At 38.5% G+C, this 21065-nt stretch overlaps 1 protein-coding gene across 2 annotated transcripts in view; it reads left to right on the top strand.

Annotated features, from left to right (window-relative positions):
- The window catches only part of SNW1 (SNW domain containing 1), a 34627-nt gene that overhangs the window by 7280 nt on the left and 6282 nt on the right, over window positions 1-21065 (top strand). For both annotated transcript variants that reach the window (XM_039232278.1, XM_039232277.1), the window contains exons 3-10: window positions 1675-1836; window positions 10971-11066; window positions 11159-11265; window positions 12227-12331; window positions 13183-13252; window positions 13929-13994; window positions 16153-16269; window positions 17574-17715. In XM_039232278.1, coding sequence (XP_039088209.1) covers window positions 1675-1836; window positions 10971-11066; window positions 11159-11265; window positions 12227-12331; window positions 13183-13252; window positions 13929-13994; window positions 16153-16269; window positions 17574-17715 — 865 coding nt within the window. The remainder of the gene's footprint in view (window positions 1-1674; window positions 1837-10970; window positions 11067-11158; window positions 11266-12226; window positions 12332-13182; window positions 13253-13928; window positions 13995-16152; window positions 16270-17573; window positions 17716-21065) is intronic.

Here is a 21065-nt window from a genome sequence, read left to right as displayed (position 1 = left end):
ATTTCTTGAAGGAGGAGGTCTTATAGAAGTAGTTATTTACATGGGGCGCCTAAGTGGCTCAGTCGGTCGAGCATCCGATGTCAGCTCAGGTCATGATCTCATAGTTCGTGGGTTCGAGCCCCACGTTGGGCTCTGTGCTGACAGCTCAGAGCCTGAGGCCTGCTTCAGATTCTGTCTCCCTCTCTCGCTGCCCCTCCCCTCCTTAAGCTCTCTCCCTCTTTCAAAAAATTTTTAAGTAGTTATTTACATAAAATGGTTCCATCAAAAGCCCTCTAAATGGTTAATTTTAATATTTTTTTCCTATCATTTTTAGTAGTACTGATTTGCCCTTTTTAGAGCTAAAAAGAAAGGAATTTTAGTTCAGTAGAAAATACAAAGTTTTTTGGAGTCAAAAGATCGGAGTTCAAGTCCTGCCTATGCAGGACATCTTGGGAAAATAAATCACTTTTCTAAACTTGAATTTTTCCCATATGAAAATATGTTTTGTTGAAATATAAGAATTAAATGACTGTGGATTATTGAGTGTACATTATAATAATTGCTAAGCAAATATTACTAACTTTAACAAAACTATTTAAAAATTGTATTTAACATTCCATGTTTATTTGATCATCTGCCGTTTTTGTAATGTTAAACTTCGTCAACAGGCATTACTTAGCTTGTGCTGCTTTAGAAGTCTTAGTCCTCTCTTCTAAACAATCGTATATCATCACTATTAGAAATGTGGTGAGCGCATTTCTAGGCCTTTCCTATTCTATTTATTTACTTCTCATGGAACATGAATAAATACGTTATTAAAATCTGGTTCTAAGAAAAAATTCTTACATTTCTGCCCTATTCTACCTTGACCTTTTCCTCACTAAGAACAGTATGTATGCTAAAACTAAAAATCTTTTCTTTGTCCTGAACATTGTACTTAATTTCTTCCTGTCATGTATATAAAAATCTTTGCCACGGGCTAGAAGCCTTTTCATGATCTGGTGTTTGTGTACCCGTGCAAGCGTGTCGCCTAAGTGTCTGCTCCTCTGTCCTCAGTAAGCTCCAGCCTCACTGGGCACGTGTTTCCTAGGACATCCCAAGCTTGTCCCTGAACCACTACCTTCGTGCTACTTGCTCCACCTGGAAGATGCTTCTGTCAGATCTTCCCATACCCGATTTCTCATTCAGCTTTAACTCCCATTACCTCTTCACAAAGGCTGTCCCAGCCACACTATCGAAAGTAAACTTTCTAGGGCACTTGGGTGGCTCTGTCAGTTAAATATCTTGTCTGACTCTTGATTTTGGCTCAGGTCATGATCTCCCGGTTCGTGATTCGAGCCCTGCATCTTAGTGCTCTGTGTGGACAGGGCAGAGCCTGCTTGGGATTCTCTCTCCTTTCTCAAAAATAAATCAATAAACTTAAAACAAAACAAAAAAAAAAAAAAGCAAAGGAGATTTTCTTTTTAGTCCCATTATATCCAAGGCACTTATCACAAGCCAAAGATTAGGCTTTTTACATCTTTGCCCACTGGAATGTACACTGTACGAAACCAGGGACCTCTGTTTTCTTTACTGCTATATCTCTTAGCATCTAGTATAACAAGGGCTCAATAATTATTTGGTGAATGAATGAATATATCTTGAATCTCAAATTACTGTTAAGTATTTTTTATTTCTTTCCTTTTCAATATATAGGATTTTGGAGATGGAGGTGCTTTTCCAGAGATCCACGTGGCCCAGTATCCACTGGATATGGGACGAAAGAAAAAAATGTCAAATGCACTGGCTATTCAGGTGGATGCTGAAGGAAAAATTAAATATGATGCCATTGCTCGGCAAGGACAGTCAAAAGACAAGGTAATCCTCTCATTGATTTTTTCCTCTATTGATAAATATATATCTGGCCAATTAGTTTTGTTAAAAGTAGTAATTGAAAATATGTCTTCATGACAATATGAACAATATATTATGACTTCATAACAGCAATGACTTTTTCCTTTGAAATCTCCCAAATTGATGATAGTTTATATATACTTAGGGTTTTCACTTGTTTAACATTTTAAAAGCAATTTGAGGGGCACCTTGGTGGCTCAGTCAGTTAAGATCTGACTTTGGCTCAAGTCATGATCTTGTGGTTCACAGGTTCGAGCCCTGAACTGGGCTCTGTGCTGACAGCTCAGAGCCTGGAGCCTGCTTTGTGGATTGTCTCCCTCTCTCTCTGCCCCACCTCCACTCATACTCTGTCTTTCTCTCAAAAATAAATAAAACATTAAAAAAATTTTTTTAAATAAATAAAAACAATTTGAAATTGTTAAATTTTAATTGTTTTAAGTTCTTTTGTAGTACTAACATTTTTAAATGCTAGAAAATTGTTAAAAACCTACAGTCCTAACACCTAAAACATCAAAATTTAGATTTGTTTATAGTCTTCTAATTCTTTGTCTCATATACTTACAAAGTATTTACTTAGGTATTTGATTACTTTAACAATTCACTTGAATATAATGGATTAAACTTTTTTCTCCCCTAAGTATAAAACTGGCACTTGGTATCCATATTTACGAGGGCCTTGCTTGCAAAGTAATTCAAAGACCAAAAATAAAATTTACTTAAAATAATCTCCTCAGAGAGCAGTTACATTCAGAGACAAGGAGCTGTTTTTTTAAGAGAAGACCTAGTTTTTTCCCTTGTAAATAAGTTCTCCACGCAGAGGTAAAGATCTCTTTAGAATTGAAGGTGTTGGGAAAAATAGTTGGGAGCCTCCAGTACCTGTCCTTTGCCTCTTTTTCTCCCCTAAATGTTTTCATTTTACCCTCTAAAACTGCAGTAATGACCCCATCCTCTACTCCTGCATCATTGGTGCTGGGTTCTTAGGAAAACAGTTACCCAGTCATGCAAATCTGAGTCTCAGGTTTTGACTGGGCTCCCTTAGTGTTCCTCCCGCTTTAACTCCTACTCCTCTCCAGCTCCTGTCAGCTTAACAGGTGACATCTGTTTGCACGTAATAACTAGTGAAAGAAAATTGTCCGCTTTCTTTATCCTGCACTTGGCTTTCTGTCTTGACTTTTCCTTTTGTCTCTGTAAGGAGTCTCTTCTGTCTAAACTTAATCTTGGCAGGTGTGCTCTAGTGTATCCTGGATCTCATTTCCCCCCCCCCCTCCTTTACAGCCTCGCTTTTTTTTTTATTCTTCTTCTTAACCATGACTTTCACCTCCCTTCTTCTACTGACTCCTTCCTGTTAGCTTTTAAATATGCTTGCTTTTCTTATCTTTTGAAAGAAAAGTTTTCCCCTGACTACCCTCAAGGCTCCCTCTGGCTACCACCAAATTTCCACCTAGTTTTCTTCACTTTCCTTCAAGCATTTTGCTTGTTGTTATCTGTTCTCTCTGCTTTTTCACTTCCTCTCATTCTTCATTTCACTGTAATACAACCTTACCTCAACCAGTCTGCCAAGATCAACTCTGACAAAAGTCTCTAAGGCTTTTCTCACAACGCAGTCTCTTTGACTAAGCTTGACTTACCTTGGCTAAAATTGCCATTCATGTTGGTGACTGTTGGATCTGTGTCTCCAGCTGAGTTTTCTCTCCTTTAATTTTTAAAACTATGTAGAATCTTATATCTTACTATCCGCAAGGACAGCTCTATTAGATTTCTTCAAAATACCGCTCATCAAATCCAAATCTAAATTCATAATTTTCCATTTAGCCCACCTTCTCTATTCTCTAACTTAGCGATTGGCAGTGATATCTTCCTGATTGACTACGCTAAAAGCCTGGGAGTTATTTTTCCCCCTACTATTTTGTTGATTAAAAAAACAATACACTAATAATAAATTCTTATGGTAGAAGATATCAACAGACATAAGCATGTTTGTACTGCCTAGTTCTCCCACTTTACTTCCCACAGGTAAGCACCACTACTTTGATGATATGTATCTTTCCAGATCTTTGTTATGGATTTAGAGATTGATGTATATATGTTCCCACTTTACATATACACACATGGGGGTTTTTTTACATGAATGAGATCTTAATATTCATAACTTTCATAGACTTGCTTTTTTCCTTAGTATGTTGTGAAGGTTTTTTATTCGTACATATAGGTCTGCTTTAGTTTTTAAAAATCTATATAGAATTCTAGGTGTGCTCATGCCCTAATTTTTTTTTTAAGCATTGGTGGTATCCAATATTTTAGTCTTCAGACAGTACTTTATTCAAGGTCCATATACAAATACCTTTTTGCACATGAATATTTTGTGTAAAATAAATACTTAGGAGTGAACTTAAACTGGGTCAAAGGCTATTCAGATGTGAGATGTGACTATAATGCTATAGTTCTCTAAAAAGCCCTTGCTGAGCAGTCATTCCATTCTTTTGTGTTTCCTTTAGGCCTTCCAACTGTTTAGTCATCGTGATTTATCTTCTTCGTAACACTTCTCAAGTATATGCCTTTCTGTGCTACTGAGGTCAGGCCCTTAGCATTCTTGCTTTACTCACCACAGCAGAGTCTGAAACATCTCCTAGGCATTTGTTTTCCCTGCTTAGAAAAACAGATCCACCCTTGTGTATATGTTTAGCTTTGTCTCTCTTCCCCACATATACACACACAAGTGTGCACACTTAAAATGTTTCCATGGCCTTTAGGGTAAGAACCTGGCAAGCTCCTTATGGCACATTTGGCCCCTTCCTTACCTTTCTTGCCTAACCTCAACTTTCATGACCAGAAAACTGAAATCCAAAAATAAAAAGTCCAGTTTTAGCCCTTCTTTTTACTTTTATTACAAAATAATCGCCACTGTACATGGTTGTTAAAGTAGAAAAAAATTTTCAGGGCACCTAGCTGGCTGAGTTGGTGGAGCATGCGACTCTTGATCTCAGGGTTGTGAGCTCGAGCCCCCCCCCCCCTCATTGGGTGTGGAGAGGACCTAAAAATTTTTTACGTCTTTAAAAAAAGAAGAAGAAGAAACTTTCAGACATTTTTTGCAAAGATCTCCCATGAGGAATTACTTGCAGCTCCCCTAATATGACACAGGCTCTCTTACCCTGGGAACTTCCCATGGATGCGCCCCTTTTCTTTAACTAAATTCTTTTCCTTTTTTTTTTTTAATGTTTGTTTATTTTTGAGAGAAAAAGAGAGCACAAGCGGGGGACGGGCAGAGAGACGGGGAGACAGAGGATTCAAAGCAGCCCTATGCTGAGAGCAAGAGAACCTGATGCAGGCTTTAAACTCATGAACCGTGAGGGGCGCCTGGGTGGCTTAGTCAGTTAAGCGTCCGACTTTCGCTTAGGTCATGATCTCGCGGTTTGTGGGTTCGAGCCCCGCGTCGGGCTCTGTGCTGACTGCCAGCTCAGAGCCTGGAGCCTGTTTCAGTCTGTGACTCCCTCTCTCTCTGACCCTCCCCTGCTCACGCTGTCTCTCTCTCCTAGAAATAAATAAAACACTTAAAAAAAAAAAAAGACTTTAAAAAAAAAAAATGAACTCCTGAACCGTGAGATCATGACCTGGGCAGAAGTTGGATGCTTAACCAACTAAGCCACCCAGGTGTCCCTAAATTCTGTTGCTTTCAAAACATAGCTTACTCTTCGCTGTTGTGGAAAACTCTTCCTGATCTTGCATGGCCAGGTGGGGTATCCTTCCTTCCTCTTCCCTGTGTTTATCATAGCAGTCATCACCTTTGTTCATTACTATCTATGAGCAGTCATCCGTTCACTACTATCTATGTCATTTGACTATAAACTCTTTGAGGACAAAGATTATATCTTTAGATTTCCTCTTTGGCACCTAATTTAATGCCTGACAGCTTGACACACAGACATTCATCAGTGATGTTGGAGGAGGATAGCAGTTTTCATTGGATACAGAAAACCACTTCTCCTGAGCCAGTGGGGAAGCATAGTCCACTCCTGCAAAAGGACATGTGCTAGAAATATGCCCTGTGCTGTGGAGGCCTTCACTAGGCTTCAGCTGCCTTTGTTTTGGTACCTCTCTCCTCCTTTGGAAAAGTCATTGTTCTTTATTTGTATATGCTGCCTCTCCTCTCTCATTGGTTAGGAAAATGAAACACTTTAGGATAATAGTTTGGCATTGGCAGGTTGACTAGTTTTGAATGACACACAGTTTTAGCCCATTTTGCATTAAATTTCAAGACTGGAAACCAAGAATTTTCTCTGATGTCTAGGACGTGTCTGAAAAGTTTTTTTCTTTCTCTAACAACCATTATGCTGGTGATTATTTTGTTGTGAAAGTTAGAGTGGGGGGGTCGTCTGGGTGACTCAGTCAGTCTGACTTCCGCTCTGCTCAGGTCATGATCTCACAGTTCATGGCTTTGAGCCCCGCATCATGCTCTGTGCTGACAGCTGAGAGCATGGAGCCTGCTTCGGATTCTGTGTGTCTTCCTGTCTCTGCCCCTCCCCTACTAATGCTGTGTGTGTGTGTGTGTGTGTCTCAAAAATAAACAACATATTAAAAAAAAAGTAGAATAGAAATGTTAGAACTGTTTATTTTTAGATTTCAGTATTCTGGCCAAATCACGACTCTAAAGTAATATTCCTTTATACACTAAAATCCTTACATGTTTGTCTATAATGCAGCCACTAGAAATAAATCCAAAACTAGATGGAGGAAGCTATGCATGTGTTGGGTCAGGATGTATATAGGAAGGTTCTTTCTGTGTCTTACTCTTAATTTTGCTATGAACCTAAAACTACTCTAAAAACATAATGTTGGGGCGCCTGGGTGGCTCAGTCAGTTAAGCTGGTCCAACTTTGGCTCAGGTCATGATCTCAACAGTTTGTGGGTTCGAGCCCTGCATCCGGTTCTGTGCTGTCAGCTCAGAACCTAGAACCTGCTTCGGATTCTGTGTCTCCCTCTTTCTCTACCCCTCCCCTGCTCATGCTTTGTCTTCTCTCTCTCTGAAAAATAAATAAACATTAAAAAAAATTTTTTTAAATAATAATTCAACATTCATTAACTGAGTACATGTTGACAAATGCATTTGAAGGAGGGGACACTTCTTGATAGTTCGGGACTGTTACGTGCATTGTCGCGACTACCTATTAAATACCTATAATGCCTTGGGGGTGGCAGCACTGCCCTGTTTTAAAACCACTGATTTTTCAGGGGCGCCTGGGTGGCTTAGTCGGTTAAACGTCCGACTTTCGCTTAGGTCATGATCTCGCGGTTCGTGGGTTCGAGCCCCGCGTCGGGCTCTGTGCTGACTGGCAGCTCAGAGCCTGGAGCCTGTTTCAGAGTCTGTGACTCCCTCTCTCTCTGACCCTCCCCTGCTCACACTGTCTCTCTCTCTCTCTCCTAGAAATAAAAAAATATTTAAAAAAAAAAAAAACAAACACTGATTTTTCAGTTTTAGAAATAGGAATTCGCTACTAAATGTACAAAATGGGACTTTAAAAATTCATTATCATTCAGGAGGCTGATATTCAAGTCTTTGACATAGTATGAAAATAGTTTATCAGATTATTGAATTTGCATTATAGTGCATAGATTTCTGATTTATATCAGAGGGATCTGGTTTTCTTCAGAAACCAGAGAGTTATCACTGAAATATTAATAATGAAAGGTCAAGAACGGTAAATGCTAGCCCTTAGGTATAAGAGATTAAGAAAAAGGCAAGATTTCAAGGGATAAGTCTAGGCCCTAGATCTCTCTACATCTAAAATAAATACTGTATTCATAAGACTTACAGTAATACAAAATCGGTAAGGAAAAATTTTTTTCGAATTAAATTGTGATGGAACTAAATGCTCTTTTTTTTCCAATTGTGACTTGAGTGATAAATCAATAAAAAGCCTTGGTGTTTACATTTTTCCTTCTGAAATATATGCATAGGAAATGTTAAATACAGGATATTACCTAAAAGAATGCCTTCAACCCATTCCCCCCAAACAAATAACTTCCAGCAATTTTAAACTGATCCCAAGACAAATTACATATTACCTTGTTCATATGATTTCACAAACTAGCTAAGCCTAAAAATAGTGTTTTCTTTCTGCTTCCAAAATGGTGAATATGTTGACAGATTTATCCAGTCAGGTCAATCCAGTTCTTTGCCAGTTTTCAATAATTAAAAAAAAAGTTTCACAGATGATTTATTGCTTTATCTTGTTCACAAAGCCCATTTGTGCTCCTCATACCTTCTAGAGTCTACTGTATTTTTCAGATAACCCTCCCCAGCCCCTTTGCCTCCTGGGATATTCTAAGTTTCTTCAGCACATTTGGTTCTCAGGCAATAAAAATTTGAGGTTTTATAGTTAATTACCATGGAGGAATCTTGCTCTTCAGATGTCCTTCACTCAGCTTTGTGAGATGCTAGAATCTTATTGATGCTCATTTAAAGGGTTATTAACTTTGGAATACCCAAATAAGCAGCAGCAAATGGCTCTTGTATGCTAAATTAGTATTGAGACTTTATGTTGAGCATATATGACTACCAGGGAGCCATTTACTTAGAATCCTTTCCTGTAATTGCTGTGTAAAAATAATTAACTCTTCATAGTCTAGATATTATTTTCTAGAGTATTGATATATAATTTTAAACTCACATGGTATAGATGTTTCCATCTTGAAAAGAAATAACACTTTTAAGGTCATTACTTGCTATTTGCTGTTAATGTACTGAGCTTTACTCTTGTCCCCAGAGTGAGCTTTAAGTCCTTTCCAGATGAACACTGAGGGGATGGTGACACTACAGCTCACATATCAGTGGTCATGTTTTGTGGTAGACTGTCTCTACTTTTCTTGCCTGATCCTTTGTTTCATTCCTGAGAAAAACAAGCTAGAGGTTTCATCTATGGTCATGAGATAGTTTTTTTTGGGAAAAAAACAGCTTATATAAAACATTCTGCAAGGCGTAAAATATAATCATCTTTAGCATGGAATTGAGTACCTCTAAAATTCGTTTATTTATTCATTTATACAAAAAATATTGACTCAAATGCCTACTGCAGGTCAGGCATTGTTATAGGCTGTGGCGATACTTTACCGAATAAGAAATTCCTCATCAATAATATACATGTAATTATTGTGCATACCTCAAGGTTGATAGAAAAGTTCAATTATTTAATATATAAAGCAAAAGAATAGTGGCACAAAATAAGGGCTTAATAAATTTTAGCTATTATAATTATTATTATTACTTTAATGAATACATGATAAGATGGAAAATAATTTCATACTGTGAGCAATGCTTTGAAAACAGTTAACAGTGCTGTGACACTAAGTGATTGGGTGGAAAGGGGCTGCTGCTTTAGCAAGGTCGTCAGGGGAGACCTCATCAGTCCATGACCTTTGAACTGAAACTCAGAGGTTGAGAACTCACATGAAGAACCAAGAACAGTACTGTTTAAGGTCCAGGATTCGGGAAGGGCATGTTGTGTTAAAAACAAAACAAAACAGAGAAACAGGAAGTGCTAATGTGGTTGAAGAATAATAAATGAGGAAGCTGTAGGCAAAGCTATAGACAAAGCCAGGTCAGGTCTTCCAGGCCATGAAGTGTTTTTTGCTTTGCTGTTTAGAATAAGAAATTAAGAATAGCCAGCATTTCCTCTAAGCTATTTTTAGTGAATGTCTTGGTAGAATTCAGTTTTTAATAGAAGACTTTGGCTTATAGTAGTAATTTTTGAAGGTCTCAAATACCTGATAATTGGGTTTTCTTTTATAATGGTTAGTTGTTCTTTATATGTGTATCAAAAATTCCTGACTAAAGCAGCAAAATCTAGAATGCTGTTTATTTGCTAAATTACCAATACCTTTTTTTGGTAAATTTTTTAAATGTTTATTTCTGAGAGAGAGAGAGAGAGAGAGAGAGACAGCGTGAGCAGGGGAGGGTCAGAGAGAGAGAGGGAGATACAGAATCTGAAACAGTCTCCAGGCTCTGAGCCAGCTGTCAGCACAGAGCCTAACGTGGGCTCGAACCCACGAACTGTGAGATCATGACCTGAGCCCAAGTTGGACACTTAACCGACTGAGCCACCCAGGCGCCCCCAGTACCTCTTTTTTTCTATAAAGTCTGCCATGTAAGTTTTTATGAAAATATTTGAAAAGTATAGATGGGGGCGCCTGGGTGGCTCAGTCGGTTAAGCGTCCGACTTTCACTTAGGTCATGATCTCACGGTTCATGGGTTCGGGCCCCACATCGGGCTCTGTGCTGACTGCCAGCTCAGAGCCTGGAGCCTGTTTCAGTCTGTGACTCCCTCTGTCTCTGACCCTCCCCTGCTCACGCTGTCTCTCTCTCCTAGAAATAAAAAGAAAAAAAAAGAAAGAAAGAAAAGTATAGATGGACACAAAAATAAGTGATATTTGTAAGGGGCCTCCCACATCAGTGCCAGCCTCAAAGAGACATGGGAGCCCAGTAAAAATTCTAGCCTTTGTAAATTTGGATAATGAGTATAAGATAAGTGTTGTATGTAAAATAAATTTTTTTCTTCTTTCTTCCACCCCCTTTCCCCACAGAAGAAAGTGTTCTAGGTTTTTTGACCATAACACGTGTTCATTTCCTTAGTCTGTGAATAGAGTTGCTGCCAGAAAAGACAAACATAAGTAGAGTGAGGTCAGTGAAATTTTCCAGGCCCAGTGAATTTGGAAATTATTTGGTAACCTGACTTAAATTCTGATGAGTTTGTAATGCAAGATAATGGTACAATAGGCAATTTATATCATCATTAATTTCAAGTCTTAGTGAGCCTCAAAAATAGGGATCACTGATGCATACGATTTTGTTGGCACAAATTATTTGGATAGTGACTTGATTAGAAGATCTCAGATAATTTAAATGCATGAGGTCAAAGGAAAATTATTAACTTATATAGCTGGGGCAATAATTTGTGTATATATTTTAAGCTTCCTTGGTTTTAAAATCTAAAAGACAAAATTTGTGTCCTAAATTTATAAGTGTGCTGACTTCTGAAATGACTTAATGAGGTTGCTTCTTCTCATTCTCTGCTTTTCTTGATCCTGCTTGTGTTTGAACATTTTAGGTCATTTATAGCAAGTACACTGACCTGGTTCCCAAGGAAGTCATGAATGCAGATGACCCAGACCTGCAAAGACCTGATGAAGAAGCCATTAAAGAGGTAACTGGGCATTGATATATATAATTATTTTAGATGGCTTTTGACGTCATTATTAACTTCCAGACCACTCATTGTGGTGTTTCTTATTTCAGATAACAGAAAAGACAAGGGTAGCCTTGGAAAAATCTGTATCACAGAAGGTTGCTGCAGCCATGCCAGTTCGAGCCGCTGATAAACTGGCTCCTGCTCAGTACATTCGGTATGATCTTGCCTAGAAGTCTTACTCTCCTGTCGGACTAGACTGGGGTTGGAGGTCCTGGCATTCTTTTGCTATCCTGCTTAGTCACAATTAGAAATGCAGTTTTTTGAATCATGACTTGAAGTCTCTTGACTCTGTGCAGACTATTGAAAGCAGAATTTTTGAAGAAATTTTTGAAAATATTAACTTATGCTGTTTTCAAAATACATTTTTTGTATTTAGAAACTAACAGTTACTTACATGTGACCCAGACCACAAATATTTTAGTTTGCCATTTATATATAATAGGCATTATATATTTATCTAATATTTGCATAATGATATAATATTAATATATTGGTAATGTCATAATTCATTACATAATTGTAGTTATAGAACATGTAGTAATAGTGTAATAGAATAACAGTAATGTACTAATATCATTTATGTAATAATAGACATCTTTATATTACTTCTAAATTTTGAGGAATTTCATTCAACTAAATCTTTGTGTAAAGAGATGATTCACATGTATAGGAAAATTAAGAGTTTATGGGGAATGCTACTATTATTCTTTCTCTATTTTACAACCCATGATTAGTCAGGAACTACTAATTCTAACTTGCCTGCTGAAATATTATGAGGTGTTTCTTCCTGAAATGCAAACTTACAAAATAGGTACTATTTTCTAGACCTCTTATCTGTGAACTTGAACACCATGCCTTCCATGGTGGAAAATGGACAAGGATTGATTATTTGCAAACCAATGTGACTCTAGTTCATATTTTGCTTTTAACTCATAATTGCTATTAGTTCTGTTATCTCCGTTGCTATCTGCTCTACCTGAATGTTTTTTAATTTTCTATTAATACTTTGTGAAAAGAATTGGCAGTATAGTCTAACTTAGGATTATAACAGAAGAAAAATACCCACTGAGCTAAAATTCGTTAGTTACACCTTTAGTTTCACCTGCATTCTTCAGGTACACACCATCTCAACAAGGAGTGGCTTTCAACTCTGGAGCTAAACAGAGAGTTATTCGGATGGTGGAAATGCAGAAAGATCCAATGGAGCCTCCACGGTTCAAGTAAGTAGGTGGCCTCATAAGAATAAACTCTATTCTTAAAAAAGGTATCACAGGAGAACAATGTCCCAAATGTCCATTATTAAGTAAGTGGGTAAATAAATTGTGGGACATCTATACATGGAATACTATTAATATTAAAATAAATAAAAAAGAATAAACTTACAATACATGAAATAACATGAATGAATCTCAAAATATGCTGAGTGATAGAAGCCAGGTAAAAACAAATACATTCTATATGATTCCATTTTTGTAAAATTCTAGAAAATGCAAATTAATCTGTAGTAACAGGAGGTAGATCAGGGTCTGGCGAAGGAGGGGAGGAAGAAGAGGGATACTGAGGAGCATGCAGAAACTTGAAGGCGATGAGTGTGTTCACTCTCTTGATTGTGATGATGGTTCCATAGGTGTATTTGGGTCAAGCTTAAACTGTTCACTTAAACGTTTATAGTTAATTGCATGTCAGCAGTACCTCAGTAAAGCGGTTTTTTAAAAAGAAGAAAAATGTGAGGGTTCCTGGAGGGCTCAGTTGGTAGAACACGTGACTTGATCTTGGTGTTGTGAGTTTGAGCCCCCTATTGGATTTGGAGCCTACTTAAAAGTATATTACTTTATGAAATGATAATGATAATGTGGAGGAGAAGGTGGGTAATGACGATGACAAAGTTGGCTGTGTTTTAACAGTTATTGAAGCTCAGTGATTGATATATAATAGATAGGCATTCATTATGCACTCTTTTTTTTTATGTATTTGAAGCTTTATAAAAATGTGGAGGGGAGACTTGAGACATATTAGCTAAAATGGAAAAATGTGTAACACTCTTTGGTTGTGTTTTGATTTTATTCTTCAGGATTAATAAGAAGATTCCCCGAGGACCCCCTTCTCCTCCTGCACCTGTCATGCATTCTCCTAGCCGAAAGGTAGTCTTTGCTATAGTCCAACATCTTTTCTTGTGTTCATGATTATTGCTTTTATAAATTACCTTCCATAGAACAAAGTCTAGATGCCTATATGGGTACATATTGCCACACTTACTGTTTTTTTTAAGTTGTTTTTCAAGTCAAATGGGGAGCCACTCAGGGCTATTATGTGTAATTCCAGAGGACATAAGAGAATGTATGTCAAATGTTAGCTATTAGTTTTCTTGTTGTTAGCCTAACCCCTGCTTGGAATGAACAGGGTCTGCTATTTGACACGCAGGATATTATCATAGTTACAGGAAGTGAGTACCTGGGATTAATAGGCCTCTGATCATCTGAGTGGCATTTTTTTAGATATGACTTATTATCCAACTAAAAAAACAAGTTTTTATCTCAAAGAAGTCATTTCACTTTAAATATGGAAAAATACTAACCAGCATTAGTCATTGTCAAAAATAACGTATAGATTATTTTCCTTTTTTTATATTAAAGTTACTACTAGAATCCATGATGAAGGAACATACTATATAGTGCTACCAAACAAATGGAACTTTGGCCTTTGACTAAATCCATTCATATGTCAGTGTATATTGAACTATCTTTGAAGAGAAAAATTGCACTTGGGTTTTTACCTAGACTATAAATCTAAAAATGTCTCTTTCTTTCGTCAACTCAGATGACTGTGAAGGAACAACAAGAGTGGAAGATTCCTCCTTGTATTTCAAACTGGAAAAATGCAAAGGTAATGAAGTTGTCATAAAATCAGTCTCCTACTGTTAGAACTTATTGGAAAACACTCAGGAAGAATCTTCAGACTGAGAAAGTTTCATTAAATCCTCAGCATCTCACTTAGTTGAATATTTTCAAAAAGGAACACCCAACTTAATGTGACTTTTTTTTTTTTGTAATGTAATAGAAATGTAGTAAGCCAGTCACATGAATACTATGTAGATTCTTTTAGTGAATTGTAGGTATCAGAAGCGTATAGAGAAGGAATAGGTAAAATAAAGTAACTTATCAGTGAATGATTAGTCTTCTCTAGAAAACTGGAATTAATGTTCTAAAATTACTTCTGAAAGAAATCAGTTTAAATGATAATATGACAAAAAAGAGTAATTGGATATATTCAGTGCTTTAAATTTCAAGCTTTTTTTTTCTGTTTATAAGAATGTATGCGGGGTGCCTGGGTGGCTCAGTCAGTTAAGCATCCGACTTCGGATCAGGTCTTGATCTCACGGTTTATGGATTTGAGCCCTGCATCGGGCTCTGTGCTGACAGCCAGCTCAGAGCCTGAAGCCTGTTTAATATTCTGTGTCTCCCTCTCTCTCTAACCCTCCCCTGCTCACTCTGTCTCTGTCTCTGTCTCTCTCTCTCTCAGAAATAAATAAAAACATTAAAAAAAAAAGAATGTATGCATAAGCTATTTAAATCCTATATACCTGTAAGCATCAAAGCTTGCAGGAGTCCTGAAGAATCTATAATAATGCAAAATAAATTCTCTGAACACTATTTCCCCTTTTCCCCCAAATCATGCTTCATAATTTTATTTTTGATAGGTGATGAAGGCCACTTTGATTTGTAGATAAAATATAACTCCTTTTATTCATTATTTTTTATTTTTTTATTTAAAAAATTTTTTATGTCTTTATTTTATTTTGAGAGAGAGAGACACAGGGTGTGAGCAGGGGAGGGGCAGAGAGAGGGAGACACAGAATCTAAAGCAGGCTCCAGGCTCTGAGCTGTCAGCACAGAACCTGATGTGGGGGTTAAACTCACAGACTATGAGATCGTGACCTGAGCTGAAGTCGGATGCTTAATGACTAAGTCACTGAGGCACCCCATAGCTACTTTAAGTTTATTTATTTTGAGAGAGAAAGAGAGCACAAGCAGCAGAGAGGGAGAGAGAGGGAGAGACTCCCAAGGAGGCTCTGTGCACAGCCTGATGCGAGGCTTGAACCCACAAACTGTGAGATCATGACCTGAGCTAAAATAAAGGGTTGGATGCTTAACCAACTGAGCCACCCAGTGCTCCTAAATTATTTCTTAAAGGAAGTTATGTGCTCATCCTAAAACAAAAGGGTTATTGGGTGGTCCAATTTGAGTTGATTAACATATACCTAACTATGTGGTATCTTGAGCTGATTCTGTAACACTTCATGTATTAGGAGTAAAGACCATGGACAAGAGGTTAACATTTAGGAATCTAGTCATAAATCTGGAAAAATAAAGCTAAGCCTGAAATGTCCATGGATATTAAGTATACGCCTTGAGTTATTGAAAATAGGATGCAAAATTTCAAAACACAGAATCTTAATTTGTCTATCTTTTTTCCATTTACTAAAACTCAACAGTATTCCAAGAATCTGACAAGTCATTAAAACAGTACAACCCATTGATCCACCTATGTACTCTGATCTTAGTGATTTGTTCCACTTTTGTATGGTTGTTCTATTACTTGGGGAACAACTATTTAGCTATTTCCTTTTATTATAACTTACAATTATTAACATGAGAATCTTTTTGCCCAGAGCTTGGGCTCTGATGTCCTACTGTCCAAGTTTAAATTTTAGTTCATCTGTTTTATTAACTGTGTGACCCTGGGGCCATTACCTAAGCTCCCTACCTCAGCATCATCAGCTGTTAAATGGAAACAGCAGTGTTACCAGCCTTACATAGTCACTGTGAAGGTTAAATGAGACCGCAGACATGAAGTGCTTTCACATAAGACCTCACATGAAGCTCTCGGTGTGAGCCTCTGCTGCTGTTTCACAGTTGTGAAGAAAGATGTAAGAACAAGAACTTCAGCTCAGTGGTTGTCAAAATGGACATATTTAAATCTGATTTTAAAGAATCTGTTGCTGCTTTTTTATGACTAGTGTTTTCTGCCTGCTTTCACACAGGGTTATACAATTCCATTAGACAAGCGTCTGGCTGCTGATGGAAGAGGCCTGCAAACAGTTCACATCAATGAGAACTTTGCCAAGCTGGCTGAAGCCCTCTATATTGCTGATCGGAAGGTTGGTCTGTCATAATTAATGGTGTAACGATCTTGATAATTTGCAAATCCATCTTTGGTTACATAAGATACTGTTTGTTCATTCTAGTTTTATTGAGAAATAACTGACCCATCACTGTGAATCTTAAGTCCTATAGCATGATGGTTTGATTAATGCAAGATACTGCTGTTTTAGCTATAGTACTGGGTACCTAGAGAGACGGCCGCCTGTAGCATGGACGCCAGACATGGCAGGTGCTATTTGCAGCTCTGTGCCTGGTCTCAGCCTTTGTAGACTTGTATGTAGACTCCATCGCTGGCCACCCAGCCTACTCACAACACTCCAGAGCAATGGTTCACTAAGCTGATCTCATTTTTAAAGAGATTGCTGACTGCTATTTTTAGGTTTTATAATGGTTTCTTTTTCTTTCTTTCTTTCTTTCTTTTAGAATTTTTTTTCTATTTTAAATATAGATGTCTCTCAAAAAGTCAGCAAGGAAGGGCAAATAAACATCCTGATGAATTGAATGCTGAAAATGGTAGTCATAATAGCGATTGCCCGGTAATATTATGACGTTAATGTTACTAATATGTGACCTGGAAGTTCACATACATCATGGCACGTGTTTAAAACATAGATAAGTATAGGGGCGCCTGGGTGGCTTAGTCGGTTAAGCGTCCGACTTTCGCCTGGGTCATGATCTCGCGGTTCGTGGGTTCGAGCCCCGCCTCGGGCTCTGTGCTGACTGCCAGCTCAGAGCCTGGAGCCTGTTTCAGAGTCTGTGACTCCCTCTCTCTCTGACCCTCCCCCTGCTCATGCTGGCTCTCTCTCTCTCCTAGAAATAAATAAAACATTTAAAAAAAAAAAAAAAAACCATAGATAAGTATATGTCCTACATCACAGCAAGCACCTTTCTAAAAATCATCTTCTGCTAAGGCTTTATCTTGAATTGTCTTGATTGATTTTGAACACATTACCACTTCCTGCTATGTTATTAATATTGAAAATTGCATTATTGGAATCTTGTTTAATGTAGTTTTGGGCTGTTTCTGAGAAAGCATTAGTGAAGCAGTGACTTAGAAGATTTATTGGGGTCATTATAGTTTGAACCACTAAAACATTTTCCAGAGTGAAAAATCCCTAAGTTTGCAGTGTCTTCTAGGCAAGCTTTCTTATAGTGGACAAGAATCTTTGTTTTAATCGGTAATAACAAATCTGAATTTTTTATAACTGCTCTTTTAAGCCAGACTTCAGTCAGCGTTTTGGATGATAGCTATGACTTACCCTCCAATCGTGTATTATTTAACATCTGACTTTACTAACAGGCTCGTGAAGCTGTAGAAATGCGTGCTCAAGTAGAGAGAAAGATGGCTCAGAAAGAAAAGGAGAAACATGAAGAGAAACTTAGAGAAATGGCCCAGAAAGCCAGGGAGAGAAGAGCCGGGATCAAAACCCATGTGGAAAAAGGTATGACATTCTCTTTACTGAGTTGAATTTACTTGGTGAACATTTAGAGACTCATCATTGTTTTCACTGCATAGAAAACTAGTACACACCTATAAAAACGTAAATATTTCAGAAATAATATAGAAATGAAAGAGTAACTTCTGCTTTACTGAGCTGTAGCAGTAGAAAATAAAGAATATATATTTAAAGATGAGCCTTCAGTCGGAGACTGCATTGGACATTTTATTTTTTATTATTTTTTTTAATGTTTATTTTTGAGAGAGAGCACAAGCAAGGGAGGGCAGAGAGAGGGAGACACAGAATCTGAAGCAAACTCTAGGCTCTCAGCTGTCAGCACAGAGCCCGATGTGGGGCTTGAACTCACCAACTGTGAGATCATGACCTAAGCTGAAGTCAGACACAACCTACTGAGCCACCCAGGTGCCCCCAGAGTAATATACTTCTAAAAATTGCATATTATGGGATTGCTGGGTGGCTCAATTGATTGAAAGTCCAATTCTTGATTACAGCTCAGGTCATGATCCCAGGGTCATGGGACTGAGCACCACTTCAGGTTCTCTGCTGAGTGTGGAGCCTACTTAAGATTCCCTCTTTCAGGGCGCCTGGGTGGCTCGGTTGGTTGAGCATTTGACTCTTAATTTCTGATCAGGTCATGATTTCATGGTTCATGAGATCAAACCCCACAATGACAGCGTGGAACCTGCTTGGGATTCTCTCTTTCCTCTCTGCTTCTCCCCCAGTTCACACATGCATGCTTTCTCTCTCTCTCTATCTTTTTTGCTTTCAAAATAAGTAAATAAACATTAAAAAAGAAAGAAAGAAAGAAAAAGTTTCTAGGAGCACCTGGGTGGCTCAGTCAGTTAAATGTCTGACTTCAGCTCTGCAGCTTAGGTCATGATTTCATGGTTCATGAGTTTGAGCCCCACGTTGGGCTCTGTGCTGATATCATGGAAGCTGCTTGGGATATTCTGTCTCCTTTCTCTGCTGTCTCCTGCTCATGCTTGTGCACGTGCACTTGTGCACCCTTCCCCCCTAAAATAAGTAAACTTAAAAATATTCTTTAAAAAAAAATTCTCGGGGCACCTGGGTGGCTCAGTCGGTTAGCGTCCGACTTCAGCTCAGGTCACGATCTCACAGTTCATAAGTTCAGGCCCCGCATTGGGCTCTGTGATGACAGCTCAGAGCCTGGAGCCTGCCTCAGATTCTGTGTCTCCCTCTCTCTCTGCCTCTCACCTGCTGCGCTTTGTCTCTCTCTGTCTCTCCAAAATAAATAAACGTAAAAAAATTCTCCCTCTCTGTCCCCCTGCTCATTCTCTCTCAAATAATTAATCACGGGGCACCTAGGATGTTCAGTTAGGTGTCTGACGTCAGTTCAGGTCATGATCTCATAGTTTTTGTGCGTTCAAGCCCCGCGTCTGGCTCTGCTGATGGGTCAGAGCCTGGAGCCTGCTTCAGATTCTGTGTCTCCCTCTCTCTCACCCTCCCCCACTCATATTCTCTTTCTCTCTCTCTCTCTCTCTCTCATAAACAAACATTAAAAATTTTTTTAAATGAAATAATCAGGGTAGCTCAGTCAGTTAAGTGTCCAACTTCAGCTCAGGTCATGATCTCGCAGTTCATGAGTTCGAGCCTCCCATCAGTCTCTGCACTGACAACTCAGAGCCTGGAGTCTGCTTTGGATTCTGTGTCTCCCTCTCTTTCTGCCCCTTCCACGCTCTGTCTCTCAAGGGTGAATAAGTGTTAAAAAAAAATTTTTTAAAATAACAATCCCAGACTAGTACAATTATTCATTCCTTCGATTCATAGTGAGCATCCACTGTATGCAGGGTGGTCTTCTAGACACAAGGTCTTCTGTTAAGTTGGAGACATAGCAGTGAGTGTAAACAGACCAAAAAAGTTAATTATCATTACTAGATGATTAGTAATAATAGCAAAATAATAATTGCTATGGAGAAAATTTAAACAGAGAAGGGGGATAAAAGTACCAGAAGGAAAGGATAGTCAGAATGGACCTCACTTCTGAGATGGTAACATTAGCACAAAAACCTGAAGGAAGTAAGGAAGGGAGCCTTATAGTTGTCTGCAGAAGAGCATCCCGGACAGAAGGAACAGCAGGTGCCAAGGCCTGATTTGGCACTCCTGATTTGGGAGTATACGTGGTGTGTTAAAGAAAAGGCAGGGAGGCCAAGGTAGCTGAATTAGAGGAAGCTGAGTAGTAGAGGTGTGAGAGTTGTTAGGGTACATAGGAAGATTAATGGCCAGGTCATGTGTGGCCTTTTATCCACTTTAAGGACGTGGTTTTCCTTCAGATAACAGGGAAGCAGTTGAAGGGTTTGAGCACAGCAGCACCATACGCCGCATATGAGCAGACTGTGGAACGGTGTGTGGAGGAACAGTGAAACCACCTGGAGGACTGTTGGAATAATCCAGATGAGAGATCATGAGCAGTAGGGAAACATGGTTGGATACACATGTGTTTTGAAGGGAGAGCTGTCAAAATTTGCTTATGCGTTAGGTAGAAGTGTGAGAGAAGAGTCAGATTATTTCCAGAACTTTTGACATGGGCAGTTGGGAGGGATTGCATTTCCATTTACTAATATTGGGAAGACTGCAGGGAAAGAGGTTTGGGAGGGAAGGATTGGGAGCTTAGTTGTAGACATGTCAAGTTTAAGATGGAGGTGTCAGGCAGGCAGTTGGATATAGGAGTCCAGAGTTCAGCTGTAGAGAAAGACCCAGCATTGTAAGTAGTGATCCATGCCCTTGAATCATATATGAATGACTTAATAAGGCAAGTTATAAAAACCTGCTTATTGTACTTAGACTTAGCCACTAAAGGTAATCAGATTTCCCTGTATCTGTGTTCTCTGCATTGGTGAGGAGAAAAAAGCACAGAATGATTCTTGAAGAATTAGTTAAAATTTTGAAAAATGTGTTGCCAGATATTAATAAGAACTAACATTTATTGAGTGCTTATTATGGCAGACGCTGCTCTGAGCACTTTACATGTACTGCCTTGTATACTCCCTCTAGCAACCCCATGCAGCGGTTCTAGGATTATCACCATTTTACAGAGGAGACCAAGGCTCAGAGTGATTGAATAACCTGCACAAGGTCATGTTGCCACCCTGTCATAGGACAAGGACTTGAATCCAGACAGGCTGGCTCCACCAAAGCTCATGTTCTTAAACAGTGTCCTTTCAGACTGGAGAGAGAAGGGAAAGTGAAGATACACATAAACACCATAGATAGAGATCAAGACACAGCCAGCTCCTGTGCACCAAAAGCAAAAATTTCTTCATTCAGCCAGTCTTTGAAAATACAAGAGTACATTTACACATAATTTTTTTCCT

The sequence above is a fragment of the Hyaena hyaena genome, unplaced genomic scaffold, assembly GCF_003009895.1.
Source record: "Hyaena hyaena isolate Hyena2069 unplaced genomic scaffold, ASM300989v1 scaffold_65, whole genome shotgun sequence".
Classification (NCBI taxonomy): Eukaryota; Metazoa; Chordata; class Mammalia; order Carnivora; family Hyaenidae; genus Hyaena; species Hyaena hyaena.
Note: the sequence above shows the minus strand (reverse complement) of the source record. Positions and strands in the feature narration are given on the sequence as shown.